The sequence below is a fragment of the Rana temporaria genome, chromosome 8, assembly GCF_905171775.1.
Source record: "Rana temporaria chromosome 8, aRanTem1.1, whole genome shotgun sequence".
Classification (NCBI taxonomy): Eukaryota; Metazoa; Chordata; class Amphibia; order Anura; family Ranidae; genus Rana; species Rana temporaria.
Window position 1 is genome coordinate 39,872,285 of NC_053496.1, and position 17,858 is coordinate 39,890,142.

The window sequence follows — 17,858 nt, forward strand, 5'->3', positions numbered from 1 at the left end:
GAGAATTTGTTTTAGTGGGAATTCAAAAGATGGACTGTTCTCCTTGCAGGAGGCGAACCCGTTGGGAAGGTATGGCATGTCTAAACCTGGTTGAGGCCCTCATTCTTAGATCACGATGGAGAACATCAAATCCTGACTATGCGATTGGGAGCGCCTAGGAAAAATGGTCACCTTGCTGGGAAATTAATTTCAATGTTTACTGAACAAGAATGTCAGATACAGCCAGTGTGGCGGTTCAGGGCTTATACAAAGATTTAAGTGATTGAGCATCTGCATGACCTGACAAAAGATCTTCTTTTCAAGTGAGATGACCATTTCCACAAGGCGCACACAACCAGATAGCCATCACTTTACTAGGAAACAGACTTCTCGACATTCAGAACTAGGATCCACCAACTGCCACTCCCACGCATCCTTGGTCAGTGACAGTCCCTCTATTTGCCCCTGTAGAATGCTGATTTGATAGGGACCATCTTCCACTGATGCCAGGGCCCTAGTAAAGGAAAGCATTCAAGAGTCGCACAATGTTTGTTTTTTAGGGGGGAGAGTAACAACAGGTTATTTATGGTGTCTGCTTTAAGGCTTTACTTTTAAACCAGCTGACAGGTTAAAGATAATAAAAAGCGCTGCAAAAAAAAAAAAAAAAAAAAAAAGGGGGAGGAGGATGTGCATTGACCATTAACCATTTCATTACAAGATTAAATATAAGACCGGACAGGAATCACAGACAGATTTGCCAGGCTGGAGATTTTCCAGAGTAAGCACTAAAACCCTTGTTGCGATAAAAAAAAAAAAAAAAAAACCCAGAGCAAACCATATTCCAAACAGTGATTTACCCCATCTGTAAACAATATGAAGAACAAACTAAAAAAAAATAAAAAAAAGAGAGAAAACACATATACAATAAGTTAAAGACAATATAAGGAACCGGGCAACTGTGAAAGTTATACGATTAGTGGAGAGGGAGTAGACGATCGAAACCTGACACGGCAGCGATCATAATGTTTCCTTAACCATGTTACAAAAATGGCTGGCGAATACACAGGATGTCATTAACAGCGATCACTACCAAGTAACATTGGCAACTGATCAGAACTGCGCTGGCAATTTATCAATAACAAAAAAAATACATCAAATAAAAAAAAAAAAAAAAAAAAAAAAAAAAAATTGCGCTTCAACAAGCAACTGATATTTTTGACGTAATAAAAAATAAAAAACAAACTAAATGGCTATGTTTCCTCTATTAGCAAAAACACATAATGCAGTCTTAATAAATTTGCCTTTTCATTACATATACATATATATATATAGAGAGAGAAAGAGAGCGAGAATGATATATCTATATCTACGGCCTCTTTCCAGATATAGATATATACATGAACACAACATGGATGCAGTTTTGTACAGTGTATGGGGAGGGCATAGGACTTGCATTAGACCATGGCACGGTAAGGACCTTGCATCTTCAGGAACTGGATGATAAATGAGGGTCCACCAGCAACAATTTGTGGAGGCAGGTGACTGAGAGGACAGTTCTCAATACTCATGATTGACAGTTTGCTGCACAGGGCCAGCTCGAAGGGGAGGCCATGTAAATTGGGGTTGTCGTTGAGATACAGCTCCTCCAAGTTCTCCAGTGTACCTGTGGGAAGTTGAGAGGACACAAGTGTTACAGTCATGATTCCTTTTCATTACCGAAGAGCTGGATAAAAAAAAAACTTTAAAATAATTTTGGTGGTATTTATTTCAGGAGGTAAGAATAGCATGTAAGCGCTACCCTTTATAAACCCAATCTTCATAAACATATATATACACTGTAAATAATACATAATCGTACAATACAAAAATACTCACCATAATACTGTTGTTGGAGTCCATTGACAGATGTTCGAGTTATACGGTCTCTCTGCAAGAGGACTGAAGACTAGCAAACATAACACTTTAGGGCTGTCCAGGATAACCCTTCCTACTACCATTATGTCTCAATTTGTTTGTTGTGTTTTAGAGGGATGGTGGGGCTTTTTTTTTTTAAAGTCTGTGTTGACTCCAAAATTACAAAAGCAGTCAAACTGAAGGGTGGGCAACACAGCAAATATTGAAAGCCTAAGATAAGAAGAAGAGAACCCTGAGGCTGCCTGAAACTTAAAGAGCCACCTAAAGGACCTTAATGTTTGAAGATTAACAAAAGCCCAGGTGACTTTTCAGGGTGCACCTCGGATCATAAAAATACGTTCTTCTGAAAGAAGCATTGGCTGAGAGATGGGCTCTCACCACCTGAGCCAATACAAACAATGGAGGGAAATTTCTGGTCTCGTGAACTTGAATAAATGAAAGATTCATAAACAGTGGAACATATAAAAAAAATCAATGTACAATCGTAAAATGAACCATAATTCAATATAAAGTCCACCGAATGAGGAAGAAAGTTCATAATAAATTTCCCAAGTGAGAATGGTCACCAAAACATCCAAAGGAAAAGAGTGATGAGAAAGGCACTTCCAAGATCACACACTGCCTCTTACCGAAATTAAATGATCTCTAAATTACAGGAGATCAAATGCAGCGTGCACGATAGTATCCTTGGAACATATCTCCAGCCCAGGACGATCAGAGTAATGGATGATCTCAATCATTATGCCGACACAGAATATATATGGGAAGGAAGAAGGGACTCACATAGTGTAAAATCCTCAGGTTTAATAGGTAATAAAAGGAAAGGGTATACCACGACCCCTTCAAGACGAAAACGTAGGGAGGCGACGTTCTGACGTCACCGCGCTTTGTGATCTGACCCGGAAGATACGGGCTGTTTGTTTTGAGAGCCGGCCGGCTTATTTTTACTGGATGCTTTATATCTGCTGATTCGATGTAAGTGCATTTTCTTTTATTACCTATTAAACCTGAGGATTTTACACTATGTGAGTCCCTTCTTCCTTCCCATATATATTTTGTGTCGGCATATTGATTGAGATCATCCATTACTCTGATCGTGCACGCTGTATTTGATCTCCTGTAATTTAGAGATCATTTATTTTCGGTAAGAGGCAGTGTGTGATCTTGGTGGAAGTGCCTTTCGCATCACTTTTCTCCTTTGGATGTTTTGGTGACCATTCTCACTTGGAAGATTATTTATTATGAACTTTCTTCCTCATTCGGTGGACTTTATATTGGATTATGGTTCATTTCACGATTGTACACTGATTTTTTTATATGTTCCACTGTTTATGAATTTTTCATTTATTCGATTTATATTAGTGTTTTTTTGTATATTTACTTATAGTCACTTTATTATTTGTCTATTTTTTTGGGTGTTGGTTTCAGTACATTGCGCCAATAGGTTGAATTAGCGCAACTTTTTTCTGTTTATAATTAGTTTGATGTAGTATAACATCTTTTGGTTGCATTTTTTTTTTACTTTAGATATTTAAAACGAGCGCAGTATATTTTTCTTATTACTCGTGAACTTGAGCTGGACAGAAAAACAAATGTCCTAGTTGGGATAAAAGGCAGAAACTTCCTTCAGCAAGAAGGAAGTCCTGGGACTCAACACACATTTACCCAATTCAAGGCCAGAAAGGGTTCCTTGCAGGGTATGACCTCTGTTTTTTAACCCTTGATTTACAGAGGTGATGGCTAAAACCAACATCACCTTGTGGGTGAGAAAAGAGGAGGAATGCCTCTAATAGGTTTAAACCTCTGTTTCTAAAGTGCAGGGGACAACCAGATTTAGAGCTCACTGACAGGGTAACAGATGGGGTGAGCTACTTGGAAGAACCCCTGTACAAAACAGAAGTGGCAGAAGCCGATCCCTTGATGATGCTGAGAGAGTTTTGCTTAAACATCCAGAGCCATTACTAGAGTGTAAGTTGAAGGCACACAGGGCTGTCCTCCCCCTTATCTTTAAACAGATATGTTATGACAATGCTGTAAGGCAGTATGAGAGCACAAGGTAAGAGACAATGCCTCAGGTACTTATGAAACCCAGACAGCTGGTAGCAGCTAAGGGCTGATGGCCAGAGGTGACCAAAGTAACAGTGGCCGGGCAGCAGGAATGGACTGAAAATCAATGTTCCATTTAACCCTTTGCAAATAGGAGAAACAACAGGTAGATGCTTCCTTGATGCTGTATGGTGGAAAATAGAAAAGTCTGGAAAAAAAAATCTGGAAAAGTATGGTAGCCCCAACTAAAATACAATGGATGGGGAGAATAACAAAGATCCAACAAATGGAAAATCGTACTACGATGTTGAGAGAGCAAGAAGTATCGGGAGGTCTGGATAGAGAACAAAACTCCTAAATAAAAGGTCCTGGATGGGGGGGTGGGGGTGGTAAGAGAGGGTATAATATTCTAGGGGGGGGGGGCTCCTTTTTCCCCCTCTCTATCACTTTAGTTTTATCTCTTTTCTTAATAATTATGTTTGTTCTTGCTGGGGAGGATAACCAGGGCTATCCCTGGTTAAAGAAAATGTAATTGCAATAGGAGTAGGAAATATCACAGAGTTGTATTAGAATTATGAGGAAATACGAAAAATTAGGAGTTTAGGTTTAAAGATAATATAACCGTTTGAGATATGTGGCAGTAATTGGTAATGTTGCAGAAATATTAGTTGTAATGCAAGTCGGCGATGCTAATGTATGTATGTATACTGCTATTGCTGTGAAAAAATAAAGAATTTTTTTTTTTTAGAAAAAGAAAAAAAGAGCATGTGAAACTCCACCCACTGGATGACAACTGCACAGCGTTAACACGCTGCATAAAAGAGAAGGAATGGTGCATAGGCGTCCCTCAACCTCTGCGAATGAGGTAACTTCCAATGCTCGGGGCCAACAGTCTTCAGGAAATCTAATCCAGAAAAACATCTGAAAATGTAAGACTTAATCTTCAACTTGAGAGGCGCACATTCAAGGTCTTCTTTGCAGGAAGCCTTTTATTTTTTATTTTTAAATACTGTATTTAAATCGGCGTATAACACACACTTTTCCCCCCTGAAAATAGGGGGTAATTCACGGTGCGTGTTACACGCCGACAGCGTACCTCAGAGGTGAAGGAGCGCCACCGAAATTCACAAGCCGCTATCTCCTGTTTACTAGGCTCTAACTTGGCTCTCACGTCACACACACCATTGGCATTGGACAAGTGATCCGTCTATCACAGGAGCTGGTCCAATACCAATGGCGGAAAGTAGGACTGTGTGTGTGAGAGCCGAGTAAACAGGAGATGACGGCTCTGTGATTTGCTGATGTTCAGGCTGCTTTGATAAAAGATGGCATTAATTCAGGCTGCATTGAGGAAATTCATGGGCACTGACCCATAATTTGCTTCAAAGTTGTTTATTTAAAAAATATGTTTTTTTCCTAAAGCCTCCCTCTTAAAATTAGGGTGCATGTTATACACCAATAAATACGGTAGTTCATTTTTTTTTTATCACACCAGATACTCTGATATTAGGAAGTGAATATAAAAAAACCCACCTATTTCCTCTGGAAGATGAGTGAGAAGGTTCTCCCCAAGTCCCAGGTGTGTCAGGTTTGTCAGGTGACCGATCCCTCTTGGCAAGGTCGTCAGCTGGTTATTCGTCAGAACCAGTTTCTGTTTGAAAAATAAACACAGGGAACAGTGGAAAATAATGATGAGAGATGAGATTTTAAATAAAGGCTTTAGATGACAAAGACAACAGCAAAGGAAGGAACATATGTTCTGTGGCCAATTAGAAAGCAGCTGATACAGACTATTTTTTTTGTTTTGTTTTTTATACACCAGAGCCAGGGGGTCCTGTCTAACTTATACATGCCTAATTTTTCTTACAATAATGCCATGTTGCGACATATGGAATGATATTTTGCGATTCCCACAGATGGTGTCTCTATCACTCTCACATAAATGAACACAGCTTAGAGTACATGGTACCCCCAAATACCTACACAGGACTGGTTTGCAAGCCGACCCTCAGGGCAACAGATATGGCTATCCTCCAGGGAATCTCATACACCTATGTTGGTGCCCCAAAATGAAAAGGTACTGAAAAGGTGTAATTAAAATGATCAATGACCTTTTTAGTATTAAATGGTGGAACCCCTTACTTGTATTTTAAGTTACTATGACATTTCCCTTATGCATAGGTGTGCCCAGCTCATTGCATTAGGGTTTATGTAAACCCCAAAGCTCAAACATGTTCATGTGTATGTATATACGGACGGTGTTATTAGAGCAGTGGACGGTGTCAGTGGGGTAGAAATTGGTGTCAGTAGGGTAGTGGATGGTGTCAGTAGTTCCTTTTTTTATAATTTTATATTTCTTTTTACAATTTTATTTTATTTTTTATAATTTTTAAAAATAGGGGGAATGTGTGGCACATGGGGCGATTAGGGTGTGCCCAGGCACACCCTGTGCGCAGGCCTATGCCCTTATGGATGTATTTTCCTGGTGGTCACTAGATGACTTTTTGTTGCTCACTTTTGTAATTACTTTTTGTGCCAGCATGGATATTGGCATCAGCCTATGCAAAGTGAATAGGTGTATTTCATTTGAAAATGAAAACTACATACGGAACGCAATGCGTAAGTTTGACTACCTCGTCTTGCTAGATGGTGCTGATGTGTTGCCTCCTAACCCAATATTGGAGTTGCCTGAGACGGTTACGGTCATGGTAAATTGTTTTACTAAATAAAATCTAAATGAACAAAAAATAAAATAAAAAGAAGAATGCCATGGTGATTATAGTACAAGAATTGTAAAGTGTCTCTAAAGCCTTAAAGCAGGACGTCACAAATAAGGGGAAGTTCTGCTTGTTTGCCCCCCCCCCCCCTTCCAAATTGGCACTTTATTGGGTGGGGCAGGGGGATAGCGGGTAACTAGTTTTGACAGGTACCCACTCCTGCACAGATCAGCTAGGTGATCCAAGCGAAAGCTCACTCACTCTTCACCTGAACACTGCAAGACCATTGACCACTGACTTTAACACCAGGTTTCACAAAGCTCAGGTAAAATGAACCTCTCTGGACATCTCCCTGGTAGACAAGGACTGGTCAGAATTTAGTGATACGTATAAAACCTCTGTTATTGCTTCCCGGGACCGCATCATACAGGTCAAAATTTCCATCAAACCCACCTCACTCCGGCTAGGTTACACAGGATGGGACTCCTGCCCTCAGCTGCCTGTTTCCGCGGCTGTGGCCGGGAGGCCGATTTCTTACACTGCTTCTGGACATGCCCGGTAGTCCAGGACTTCTGGGAAGAAGTGAGTGCTTTCATCTCAACGGCGCTAGGCCTCCCAAACATAATCCACCCCAAGAACTGCCTATTAGGCATTTTTGGCGAATTACACCTATCATCACATGCCAAGAGACTGCTCCGTATACTCTTCTTCTATGTTAAAAAAGCGATTATACTGTCCTGGAAGAGCACACAGACCTCTCTGAAATCCCTCTGGTTAAAACTTATCAATGACGCTATCCCACTGTATAAACTTACTTTTGAACTCCGGAAACAGAACAAAACCTTCCACAAAATTTGGGGTAGATGGTTGACTAGTCCGCTAACCCTACTAACTACTCTTGCTTGACCACTGATGGGCCGTGCCTCACAGATCTCTAATGTCTGGACCTCAGCTTTTGCTATATCCAGGTATTATACCTGATCATTTTACCACTGTGCCTACTTTATATTTTGCACTGATGTCAGTATATATATGTTTGAGTGTATTGCCCAACGTTTATGACCAGGTTGTCTGGTGGGTTATTTTGTATGTTTTTCTGTTTGTTGGTTTGTATTAAACCTAATAAAAATATCTTTAAAAAAAAAAAAAAAAAAAAACCATTCACAAAGGGCAGTGTAGCTTGTGCATGGGCATGCACAGAGGAAAACTTTAGACAAGATGCTGACTCCTGAACCCAAAGCTCATTCAAAAAATTGGCTTGGGTGAGGACAGCGCTGGATCCCTGGACAGTTAAGTGTCCTCATTTTAAAACTCAGCACTGTTGACTTAATTTTTTGGGGGGAGCCTGGAGCTCTTCTAAAAGTTTTTAAACTCCACTTTTATTAAGAAAAAAAACATTCCCCTCTGGGTGACATCACAAGGATTTGAAAAACGTTGTTGCAGATTCCTACCTTTTGTTATTCTAAAGAAATCCCTGTGTTTGTAGCTGTGTGGAAAGTGAATCTAATTAGAGTGGTTTCATAATTATCAATCAGCTGCTGTACATGCAGGGCTCTAATGAGGTAAATGTCAGGGTCGGCATCCGTTTAGATGCGATTTCCTATTGGGAGTATCTCACCAAAAATTAAATTTTTATTGCAGGGGATGCCTGAAATTTGACGGGCAGTGGTTAAAGCATGTTAGACAGCACAGTGCTTGTGCAGTGTCATTTGGCCCCCTGTATCACCTGAAATACCTGGATGATTCTGCCAGTTTCTACCCTCCCCTCTGTATGCTGACCACAAAATATTAGGGCTGCTGAGCCTTAACACCATGGTCGGAGTACGTGCCTTGATCATCCGCAGCTCTCCTGTGTCTACCTCTGTCCTCCTCTCCCTGACAGTCAGCTCTCACTACCGCGGCTTTACTCCTCTTCCTGCTGCTTCAAAACCATCTACCCCCCGTCAGAAAAAGCTGTACCCTAGTGCCTGTGGTTTATATGTGCTTGTGGCCTCTAGGCCCCGCCCACTGGAGCTATCAGACGGGGAGCGCAGAGAGCCATGAGTCACGTGATTGCTGTTAACAGAAATTATATATATATATATATATATATATATATATATATATATATATATATATATATATATATATATATATATATATATATATATATATATATATATATATATATATATATCACAGGCACTAGGATACATTATCTGACAGAGGGGAGGATATAAAGATTAGATAGTGGGTTAACAAACACTTTAGGGAATAAAAAAAAAAAAAAAAAAAAACCTTCTGTTCTGCAGGATCCCCCTCCCACCTGCTTTATACTTACCTAAATCCGATCTGAATTCAACGATGTGCACGAGATCAGTGGCTCTTTGCCCTCTCCCTACTCACAGGGAAGATTGTTCGCAGCGGAAGCCATTGGCTAATACGGTTGTCAATCAAATCTTATGATGAGGGAGCATGGCAAAGCCCTACTGTCAAAGGATGCAGGCAGCGGGGCACTCGAAGCGAGACTGCACGAGTAACCCCCCTCCACCAAATTTAGCAAGCAGCTGGCTGGGGTTGTACCCAGGAAGGGGGTGTAGCCAGGAGCACCAGTGGAGGATACCAGATGAGAATCAGGGCTGCTCTGTGCAAAACCATATAACATGTTTGTTTTTAAATAAAGGTTTAATATCACTTTAAACACTACTTATTTATATCAAATGCAGTGGGGATGGAACAGTTATCAAAAACATCTGCCCTGCATAAAAAATATTCTATATGCCAAGCAGTGTTTATGGTGCAAGGTGGTGCTCAGAAAGAAAGAAGGAATCGGTATATATACACATTCCGTGTTTCCCTGAAAATAAGCCCGGGTCTTATATTAATTTTGGCAACAAAAGACACAGTAGGGCTTATTTTTGGGGTAGGTCTTGCCATGTAATGTGCTGTCTTCTCTTCCCCTCTCTCGACCTGCCTGTTAGGAATCCCCAGGGTGAGCTTAGTTAAAATGCTTGTAAAATCTTGTAATCCACTCTATTACTGTAGTATATAATGTACAATGTGTGTATTTCTGTAATATAATTGTGCCAAATACCTTCATTATAGCACCGCTCTGCACTTTTGTGACCTGCCGGAGCTCTTTCCCCTATTTTTAAGTTACAGAAACACACACATTGTACATTGTGTACTACTGTAATAGAGTGGGTTATAGGATTTTAAACTAGGGCTTATTTTCAGGGTAGGGCTTATATTGCAGTCCTCGCTAGGTCTTATTTTAGGGGTAGGTTTTATTTTCGGGGAAACAGGGTAGTTCCATGTTGCCTTTTTAATCAATAAAGCAAAAAAGTGTCCGAGTCCCAACATGATTATTATTATAAGGAGCGAGAAGTAGAAAAAGGAAGAAAAGAGAATATAAAAGGCAAAGGAAACAGAAATGAAGGAAAAAGAAAAAAAGAGAAGACTAATGAGAGGGAGCAGACGAGATGGATAAGAAAAATCTCCAAAAATAAAAGAAGGAAGAGAGATAGTGAATAAGACCCAGTAGCAAAACTAAAGAAAAAAAAAATATATATATATATACAAACATTTAAAAAGAAATAACAGAAGAAAGAAATGCAGAGATATATAAAAGGAAGAGAAACAGATAACATGAATAGAGAAACAAGTGAGCGAAAGAAACACCAGAGAGGAAGAAAACTAAATGATTACAATTGCTGATCTTCAGAGAATTTCTGAATAAACACGATAGTCACAAATCAACACATTAGGATGAGCCCTCTCTGCCTTCATTATTCTCCTGTACAGGAAATCTCTGCTTAATTGGATTATCAGAGCTAAGAGGAAATGTTAGTTGATAATATGAAGATCTGCTCAGTTATGTGCGCACAACATTCGGGCAATCAATATAATCAGCAAGAACCTCCCAGGAGCTCATTAGGAATGTGCTCAGAGATTAGAGGAGTTATAGGCTGGTGTCACACTGAAAGAATTTACCATACATGAATGTGAGCGAACAATTGTCTATCACCACCACAGCAAAGACACTATCCATTACAATACACTAACGAATACATTGATCATGGGACTTTACATGAGGAAAATCACAATAGTAGATATAATAGTATATTTATTGCATGATAACAAATATCATATTTCAATGATTTGAGTAAAATTCCAAACCTATACAAAGTAAAAAAAAAGCTGATCCGTAATAAATAAGCTGAAATATAAAATTCATAATTTTCCCAATATTCGCATAGATGAGGTTATTAAATGGGTGGAAATACATGATGGCATAGCACAGACCTCAAACTTTCCACTCGCCTACTCGCATTCTGCGAGTGGAAAAGGAGGTCTGGCGAGGAGCTGGGCTGCCTGAGAGTGGGGGGGGCCGAGCATTGGCCGTTGATCGGGAGCAGCGTAAAGTGAGAGCCTGAGAGGGGAAAGAGCTCTCTGATCACCAGAGAGGTAAGGAGTGACAGGCGCAACCCCGATGTGGCTGCGCCACCCAGAGGCTGTATTCCCCCAACCTCCTCTACAAGGCGGATCGGGCCCCCCCCCCCCCCCCCCCCCCCAAGGACTGGCAGGAGGACATAGCCAGGGACTGCCACCCTGCTCTCAACTCCAAGCCCGGAAGACAGGTGGATCGCCCCCCCCCCCCCCTCCGACGGCAGGGCTTGCATGCATGCAGCCAGAGACTGCTACCCGGGACAGTCCTCTGCGGTCTAAGAAGGATCTGCTGGAAGGAGCAGAGCATCCCTATCCCCATCACCCAGAAGGAGAAGGGTCCTGCCTGCTGCTGGCAAGCGTTAAGGTACCATCCAGCATACACACCAATACACAGAGTGACAGGGGGTGCACAGAAGGGACTGCAGCCAGGGCCCTTCTCTCTCGTCTCCAATCCCCCCACCCTCTCGTCCCCAATTCCCCCCACCCTCTCGTCCCCAATCCCCCCACCCTCTTGTCCCCAATCCCCCCACCCTCTCGTCCCCAAATGGTGGCGAGTAACCTTTGAGGCCTGGCTAATGGCTCAAGACTTGAAATTTTGAGCCCTGGCATAGCAAATGGTAACCAAAAAGATTCTTGATATCTGGCACTAGTTGCAACAATTCTGAAGACCAACAAAACCCACTACAAAGAAGAGAGCTACATTACGGAAAAGATAAAGGCCTCCAATTTTCCACTATTTGCCCCACTGTTACCTGTAGGTCTTTCAGGTAAGCAATCTCGTTTGGCAAAGACTCAAGCTTGTTCTCTTCGAGATCCAACTCCCTCAGCTTGCGCAGATTCCCAATACCATGTGGCAGCTTCTTTAAGAGATTGTTTGATAGAGTCAATACCTGTAAAAAATATGCACATGGTTTAGAAGGCAGGGATGCTTCAGGCACCTTAAAGAAGATAAACAAGCTCTATGCTAATGGAAGAAATACCTCAATAGAGACTAAACCAGACACATCTTCTGGGATTTTGGTTAGCTGGTTGGTGGCCAGGTTCAGCTCAACCATACTCGTCCATGTGCCGAAATCCAAGGGTAGAGAAGTTAGCTGATTGTCCTGTTGGAAAAATGTGGAGTGAAGATTTATGTGCAGGAATATTACTCTATTAAAATATTACAAAAGGAAGCCAAAATTTAAGGGCTTAGGAAACATAAAGCTGCCACTGACCCGTCAAGGCTTGGTGGCCGCAGTGTTTTTACTTTCTCAGCACACAATTCACAACGTAAGTCGGATCCTCTTGATCCGACTTCTGGTGAGACCTATTCAACTCAATGGGCTCCCATAGGGAACTATTAATTTTGAATAGAGAAAGAAATGCCCGACGAGGCTTAACACAGCATTAAACCTCGTTAAATGGCGTTTTAACACCTTTTGCCGGCATCTGATGTCATTACAGCTCCAACGATGGAGCTTCAGAATGCCCTGGTCCTGTTTTTTTTGCAGCTTAAAAACGGCTATGTCATTTATAGCTCAAAAACGTCATGGTGGGCATGAGGCCATAGGCCAACATGGAGAAGCATTTTTAAGCTGCAAAAAACGCTCCTAAAAGTGGCTGTAAAAATGTCCGTGGGCATGAGGCCTAAGAGACATGCAAGGTTATGCAATTAAATAAACCTATCTTCCTGCTCAATGTTCTTTGGGATGTATAATGAGCCAAGCAAGCACAGCTCAGTGTACATTACGGCACAGAACCTGTGTGCCAGGATGACTGAACTCCTGCACATACACAGGTATGATGTCACCCCCCCGGCCAATGAAGACAGCTGCAGGGACCCCCCTTGTTGGTATAATAGTTTGCCCTATCCCCTGTAAATTGCATTTTTGATGGACAGCTTGGCTTGCATGTAAAATGTGGAGAAAAATATATAGACAGTGGAAAAAAATAATGAATTTACTGAATACTATTCATTACAGGTAAAAACCACAGCATTTTTCCTTACAGCGGGGGTTCACCCTGAAAAAAAAAAATTCTAACATTACATCCAGCATACTAACATTTACAGTATGCAGGTCTTTTTTTTTTTTTTTTTGCCGTACATACCAATATAGTGGGATTTTCTCCCCGGCATCCGGGTTCTGATTCCCGCAGGACTGGGCGTTCCTATCCCTGGGTTAGATGATTGAAGTCTGGTGAAACAGTTTCCATGTCGTACAAGGCGCGTCACCAGACGCAGTCAGCTCTACACGGCGGGCGCAGGCGCCGTATAGAGGCGACTCGCAGCTCGGCTATTTACGGAAATCTGGTGACGCGCCTTGTGCGACATGAGAACTGTTTAACCAGACGTCAATCATCTAACCCAGGGATAGGAACGCCCAGTTCCGCGGGAATCAGAACCCGGGGAGAAAATCACACTAAATCGGTATGTACGGCAAAAAAAAAAAAAAAAAAGACCTGCATACTGTAAATGTCGTTAGTATGCTGGATGTAATGTTAGAAATTTGTTTTTAGGGTGAACCCCCACTTTAAAGTGGACATCCAACTACTTCCCCTTCCGGATCTAAATTATTTATTTACTTTTTGGTTGAAGATGTATTTATGTGACCAAGCCCAAAAGACATAGAACGCTGAAAATTTCTTTTTGCTGGAACAATTTTTTTTCCCCCATGAAAAAAATGTTTTAAGTCTATATTTAAAGCTGAAGTTAGGTTTGGCATTATTGAATTGTTACACTGGTCCATCTTAGACCAATTAAGGTTGCATATCTCATACCAGACTGATCCCTGTGTAAGCTGCAAATCACTTTAGTAGTCACAGCTACAACAGTAATAGCAGCTCTGCTCCCAGAAGACTGCTGAGGGGCTGCCCTTCTGCATAGAGGGGTTTCTTGTTTGCCACTGTCCCCATCCGGCGAAAATGTATTTGATAAATTCAAGACATTCTGATTGGATGATGTGGAGATTCATTCAATTTGATAACCACTTATATCGTTTAAAAATAAATACAAAGTTACCTTTGAATTTGAACAGTGCCCAGTGGGCAACCCCTGTGATTACTATACAGAAGGGCAGTGGACCTGGAGGGCTAATGGACCAATGTAACTAAGCTATAAAAAACATATCTAAACTTCCGCTTTAAAGGTCACACAGTACAACAGCCCTCTCCCTCTCTAAACAATTACAAACAAACAGATCAGTACTCACCTTCATATTCAGCTTACTTAATACTTTAGCTCTGGAGAAAATTCCAAATGGAATTTTGTTAATACGATTATGCTCCATATTAAGGGAGTAGATAGTGGAAAACTGTGAGGGCCCGCCCACCGGATAGGACTGGAAACAGTTCCTGGCAAGGGTTAAACTTGTCACTTTCACCAGGCTGGACAGCAGACCCTGTGGAGAAAACACAGGCAAGTTTACTTTTGAGTCACAATACAATCTCATTATTACCCAATTGTAAAATGAGCAAACAGTGTGGAATGAACACTAGAAGGATCACCAGCAGGAGGAAGGAGATCCTGGTTCCTTTGTAGAGATCTTTAGTTGTCATTAGACTAGAGCAGGGGTCTCAAACTGGTGGCCCTCCAGCTGTTGCGAAACTACCAGTCCCATCATGCCTCTGCCTGTGGGAGTCATGCTTGTAACTGTCAGCCTTGCAATGCTGCATGGGACTTGTAGTTTCGCAACAGCTGGAGGACTGCCAGTTTGAGACCCCTGGACTAGAGGGATCACCTACCGGTGGTAGGAAGTCCTGACCAACCTATTTAGATCTTATCACTAGAGGGATCACCAGCAAGAGGAAAGCGGTGCCGATTCTTCTACATCAGTGGTTGTCAACGTATGAGCTAAAGGGGCCTCAAATGTGATGCAACCCCTGACATCAAAGGGCCACACAGTGTTCAATATATGTAATGCTTGAGATGACTCAAACTTCAGAAGAGGAAATGAGGGTTCGAGAATGTAGATATGCTACATATTTTCCTGCGGATAGGCTGCAGAAGACCATACAAAACTGGGAACATTACATGAGGCTAGTAGGGATCAATGCCATTACCCCAATCAATTTTCCCACTACAGACTGCCAAGGTCCGAGCGCCGCACAACACATACAAAAAGGCCACATGCTGCCCTTGGACTGCAGGTTGGGCACCAGGACTCTCTATAGATCTATAGTTCTCAATAGAGGGGTCACCAGGCGAATGAAGGTGATCCAGATTCCTCCATCTGTATAGATTTTTATTTATTACTAGATGAGTCACCAACAAGAGGAAGGCGGTCCCGATTCCTCTATATAGATCATTGGTTATTACTAGATGGGTCACCAATAGGAGGAAGGTGGTCCCGATTCCTCTATAAAGATCATTGGTTATTACTAGATGGGTCACTAATAGGAGAAAAGTGGTCACGATTCCTCTAAATAGATCTTCACTTTGACTAGAAGGGTCACCTTCAAAACTAACCTTGGAAAGCATTTTACTATAAGAGTAGTTGAGTGGAACAGACCTCCAGCAAGTAGTACACAGTAAGTGAATATAAACAGGTTTGGGACAAAGACCTAACCTAGTGCAAAAAGGTTAAAAAAAAAAGTAAAAAAGAATATGCATCACAGCTTACAGCACAAGAAAACATGAAATTCACTTAGAGTTTATAAAAGAAACAATAAAAAAGCCTCAATGAACCAGCCTATGGGCTTTCCAAGCTAATGCTTCAAAGTTCCAGAAAAGTCAGGGTTAAAACTACAGCATGAAAGCATGTTGAAATCTTTTACACCTAAAACATGCAGCGTTTAGCAGAGGAGAGGGGGGAGGAACAGGGAAAAGAAAAAAAAAAAAAAAGCTCTGCGCCTCTTCTGAAACCAGCAAAACAACGGCAGATATGGTTGGCAGGGCGTGTTTACACAGAGCGGAGAAATTATTGCCAATTGCTACAATCATGACTAATTTATGAAGCAATCTGTGGAGAATTCAGCTTGCCATGTTGACAGTAACCATGCCGCTGATGTCTCAGGGAGAGGGGCTCGATGAATGCAGCCCAGGGAGGGAATTAAAGGCGAACGCCAACCTAGGGCAGAATACGGTTATGAAGAGCTGCTGAAAATCGCTGATTTCCATTAAGGAAGTCCATTAGGGCTGCGTCCATTAAGCAGATCAAAGCTCTCTCTTTATTGGCATCGCAATACTGATAAAAACCTGAAAAATTATAATTGTCTACTCGGAAAGTTGAAGAAAGCATGCAGATTAATGAGAACAGATTGCCTTAGGGAGTTTTGAGTTTCTGGAACGTTTCTGAACCTGGTTGCTGTTGGAGCATAGCAGGAAACGCACAGCTCGTTCTAAGGCTCACCCATACATGGTCATTTATTTTTTAACCAATTCCTCCATCCACACAAGTGAGGTGAATGAAGGCATCCCACCTCCATCCACCTGTCACTGTGAGAATACTCTGATCAGTGGCTGGAGTCAATTGGCTGCAGTTGCTGATCGTCGATACATTTTTCCAACGTGGTCATTCAACAGAAGTGGATTCAACAATTGACTTCTGTTAAGCGGGGAGAGGCCACACACGGATTATATTTCGGCCAGTCCCTACTGGACCAGTGTATAGCCAGCCTAAGAGTATACGACCCTTTTCACACAGGCCAGATCTGTCCGCTGATGCCCTGCCAGTGACAGGTCTGGGTCCGATCAGCTTATGCAGACACAGCCCACTTTACTCTATGGGCAGTCAGATGTAAACAAACCAGCTGTCCGTGTACAGCCAACTGCCCTCTGATCTGGATCAGATTGGAGGTAGACAGGTGTAAATGGACACAAGTCCGTTTACACATGTCATCCATAGAGGGTCCTCCTGAAAATGGACAGGCGGACCTGATCAGACCACTTGTGTGAAAGGGACTTAAAGGGTCCTGCATTTGCAGATCTGGTTCAAGGTAAAGTTACAGAGCTTCTTTAACCACTTTGGGGAAACATTTTAAAAAATTACCTTAGAAGCAAAAACGTTAAAACACTTATTCTCACTTTGCGTAGCGGGAACGTGGGTTCCAGCTCGCGAAATTGTGTGGGAGATCCTCACACGTCACGCATAGGGCAGCCCATTCACTTTAAGAGCTACTCCATGTGTGTGTCACCCAAAAGAAGCTCCTTTTTGGGTGACAAGCTTCACAAGATTTTCATAGCAATTTTGCCACGCAAAATCACTCCGCGTTTGGGGTGCCATTTAGCGCACACTGTGCATTTTGCACCGATTGCCATGAGATTTGGAACAAGGGGTAGAATCCTGCAAAGTGGAAATAGAGCCTTCATTTTTACTGTACATCCCCAAACAGTAAATATTTTCTGAAAGCAGAGGCCCTCTCAGGCCCCATGTACACGGGACGCTGCTAAACGTACGTTCAGAGGCAGTTGGATGTTTTTTGCCAACTGCCCCCGAGCCTCATTCAATGTTATCCCATGTGACCATGAACAGTCTCGTTTATTGCCTTGTTTAGGCAGTTTAACAGCGTTTCTTTGAAAGCAAAAAAATGGGTTCAGATTCAGAAGATTTCCACATTTCAGATGCCAAACGCGACTAAACACAGCTAAACGTGGTAACCCGCGTTTACCAGCGTTTCGTTTATAGGCGTTTTTTTTTTTTTATATGCTTTTTTTGTTTTTTTATTGAGCAAAAGGGACAATAGGGATATCATGACAAACGACAAATAAAGCTTACATAATCTCTTAACCGCAATAAAAAAAAGTAAACAGCATCATTCCTTAACAGTATAAACGTAAACTTGAGACTTCATAATTGG

General features: G+C 41.8%; 1 protein-coding gene across 1 annotated transcript in view; it reads right to left on the reverse strand.

Annotated features, from left to right (window-relative positions):
• Positions 1–781: 781 nt before the first annotated feature.
• Positions 782–17,858, reverse strand: part of SHOC2 (SHOC2 leucine rich repeat scaffold protein) — a 94,386-nt gene continuing 77,309 nt past the window's right edge. The window contains exons 5-9 of the mRNA XM_040361633.1: positions 14,273–14,461; positions 12,065–12,187; positions 11,837–11,974; positions 5,473–5,590; positions 782–1,642 (exon numbers count right to left, since the gene is read on the reverse strand). Of these exons, the coding sequence (XP_040217567.1) occupies positions 1,434–1,642; positions 5,473–5,590; positions 11,837–11,974; positions 12,065–12,187; positions 14,273–14,461 (777 nt within the window). The 3' untranslated portion in view covers positions 782–1,433. The remainder of the gene's footprint in view (positions 1,643–5,472; positions 5,591–11,836; positions 11,975–12,064; positions 12,188–14,272; positions 14,462–17,858) is intronic.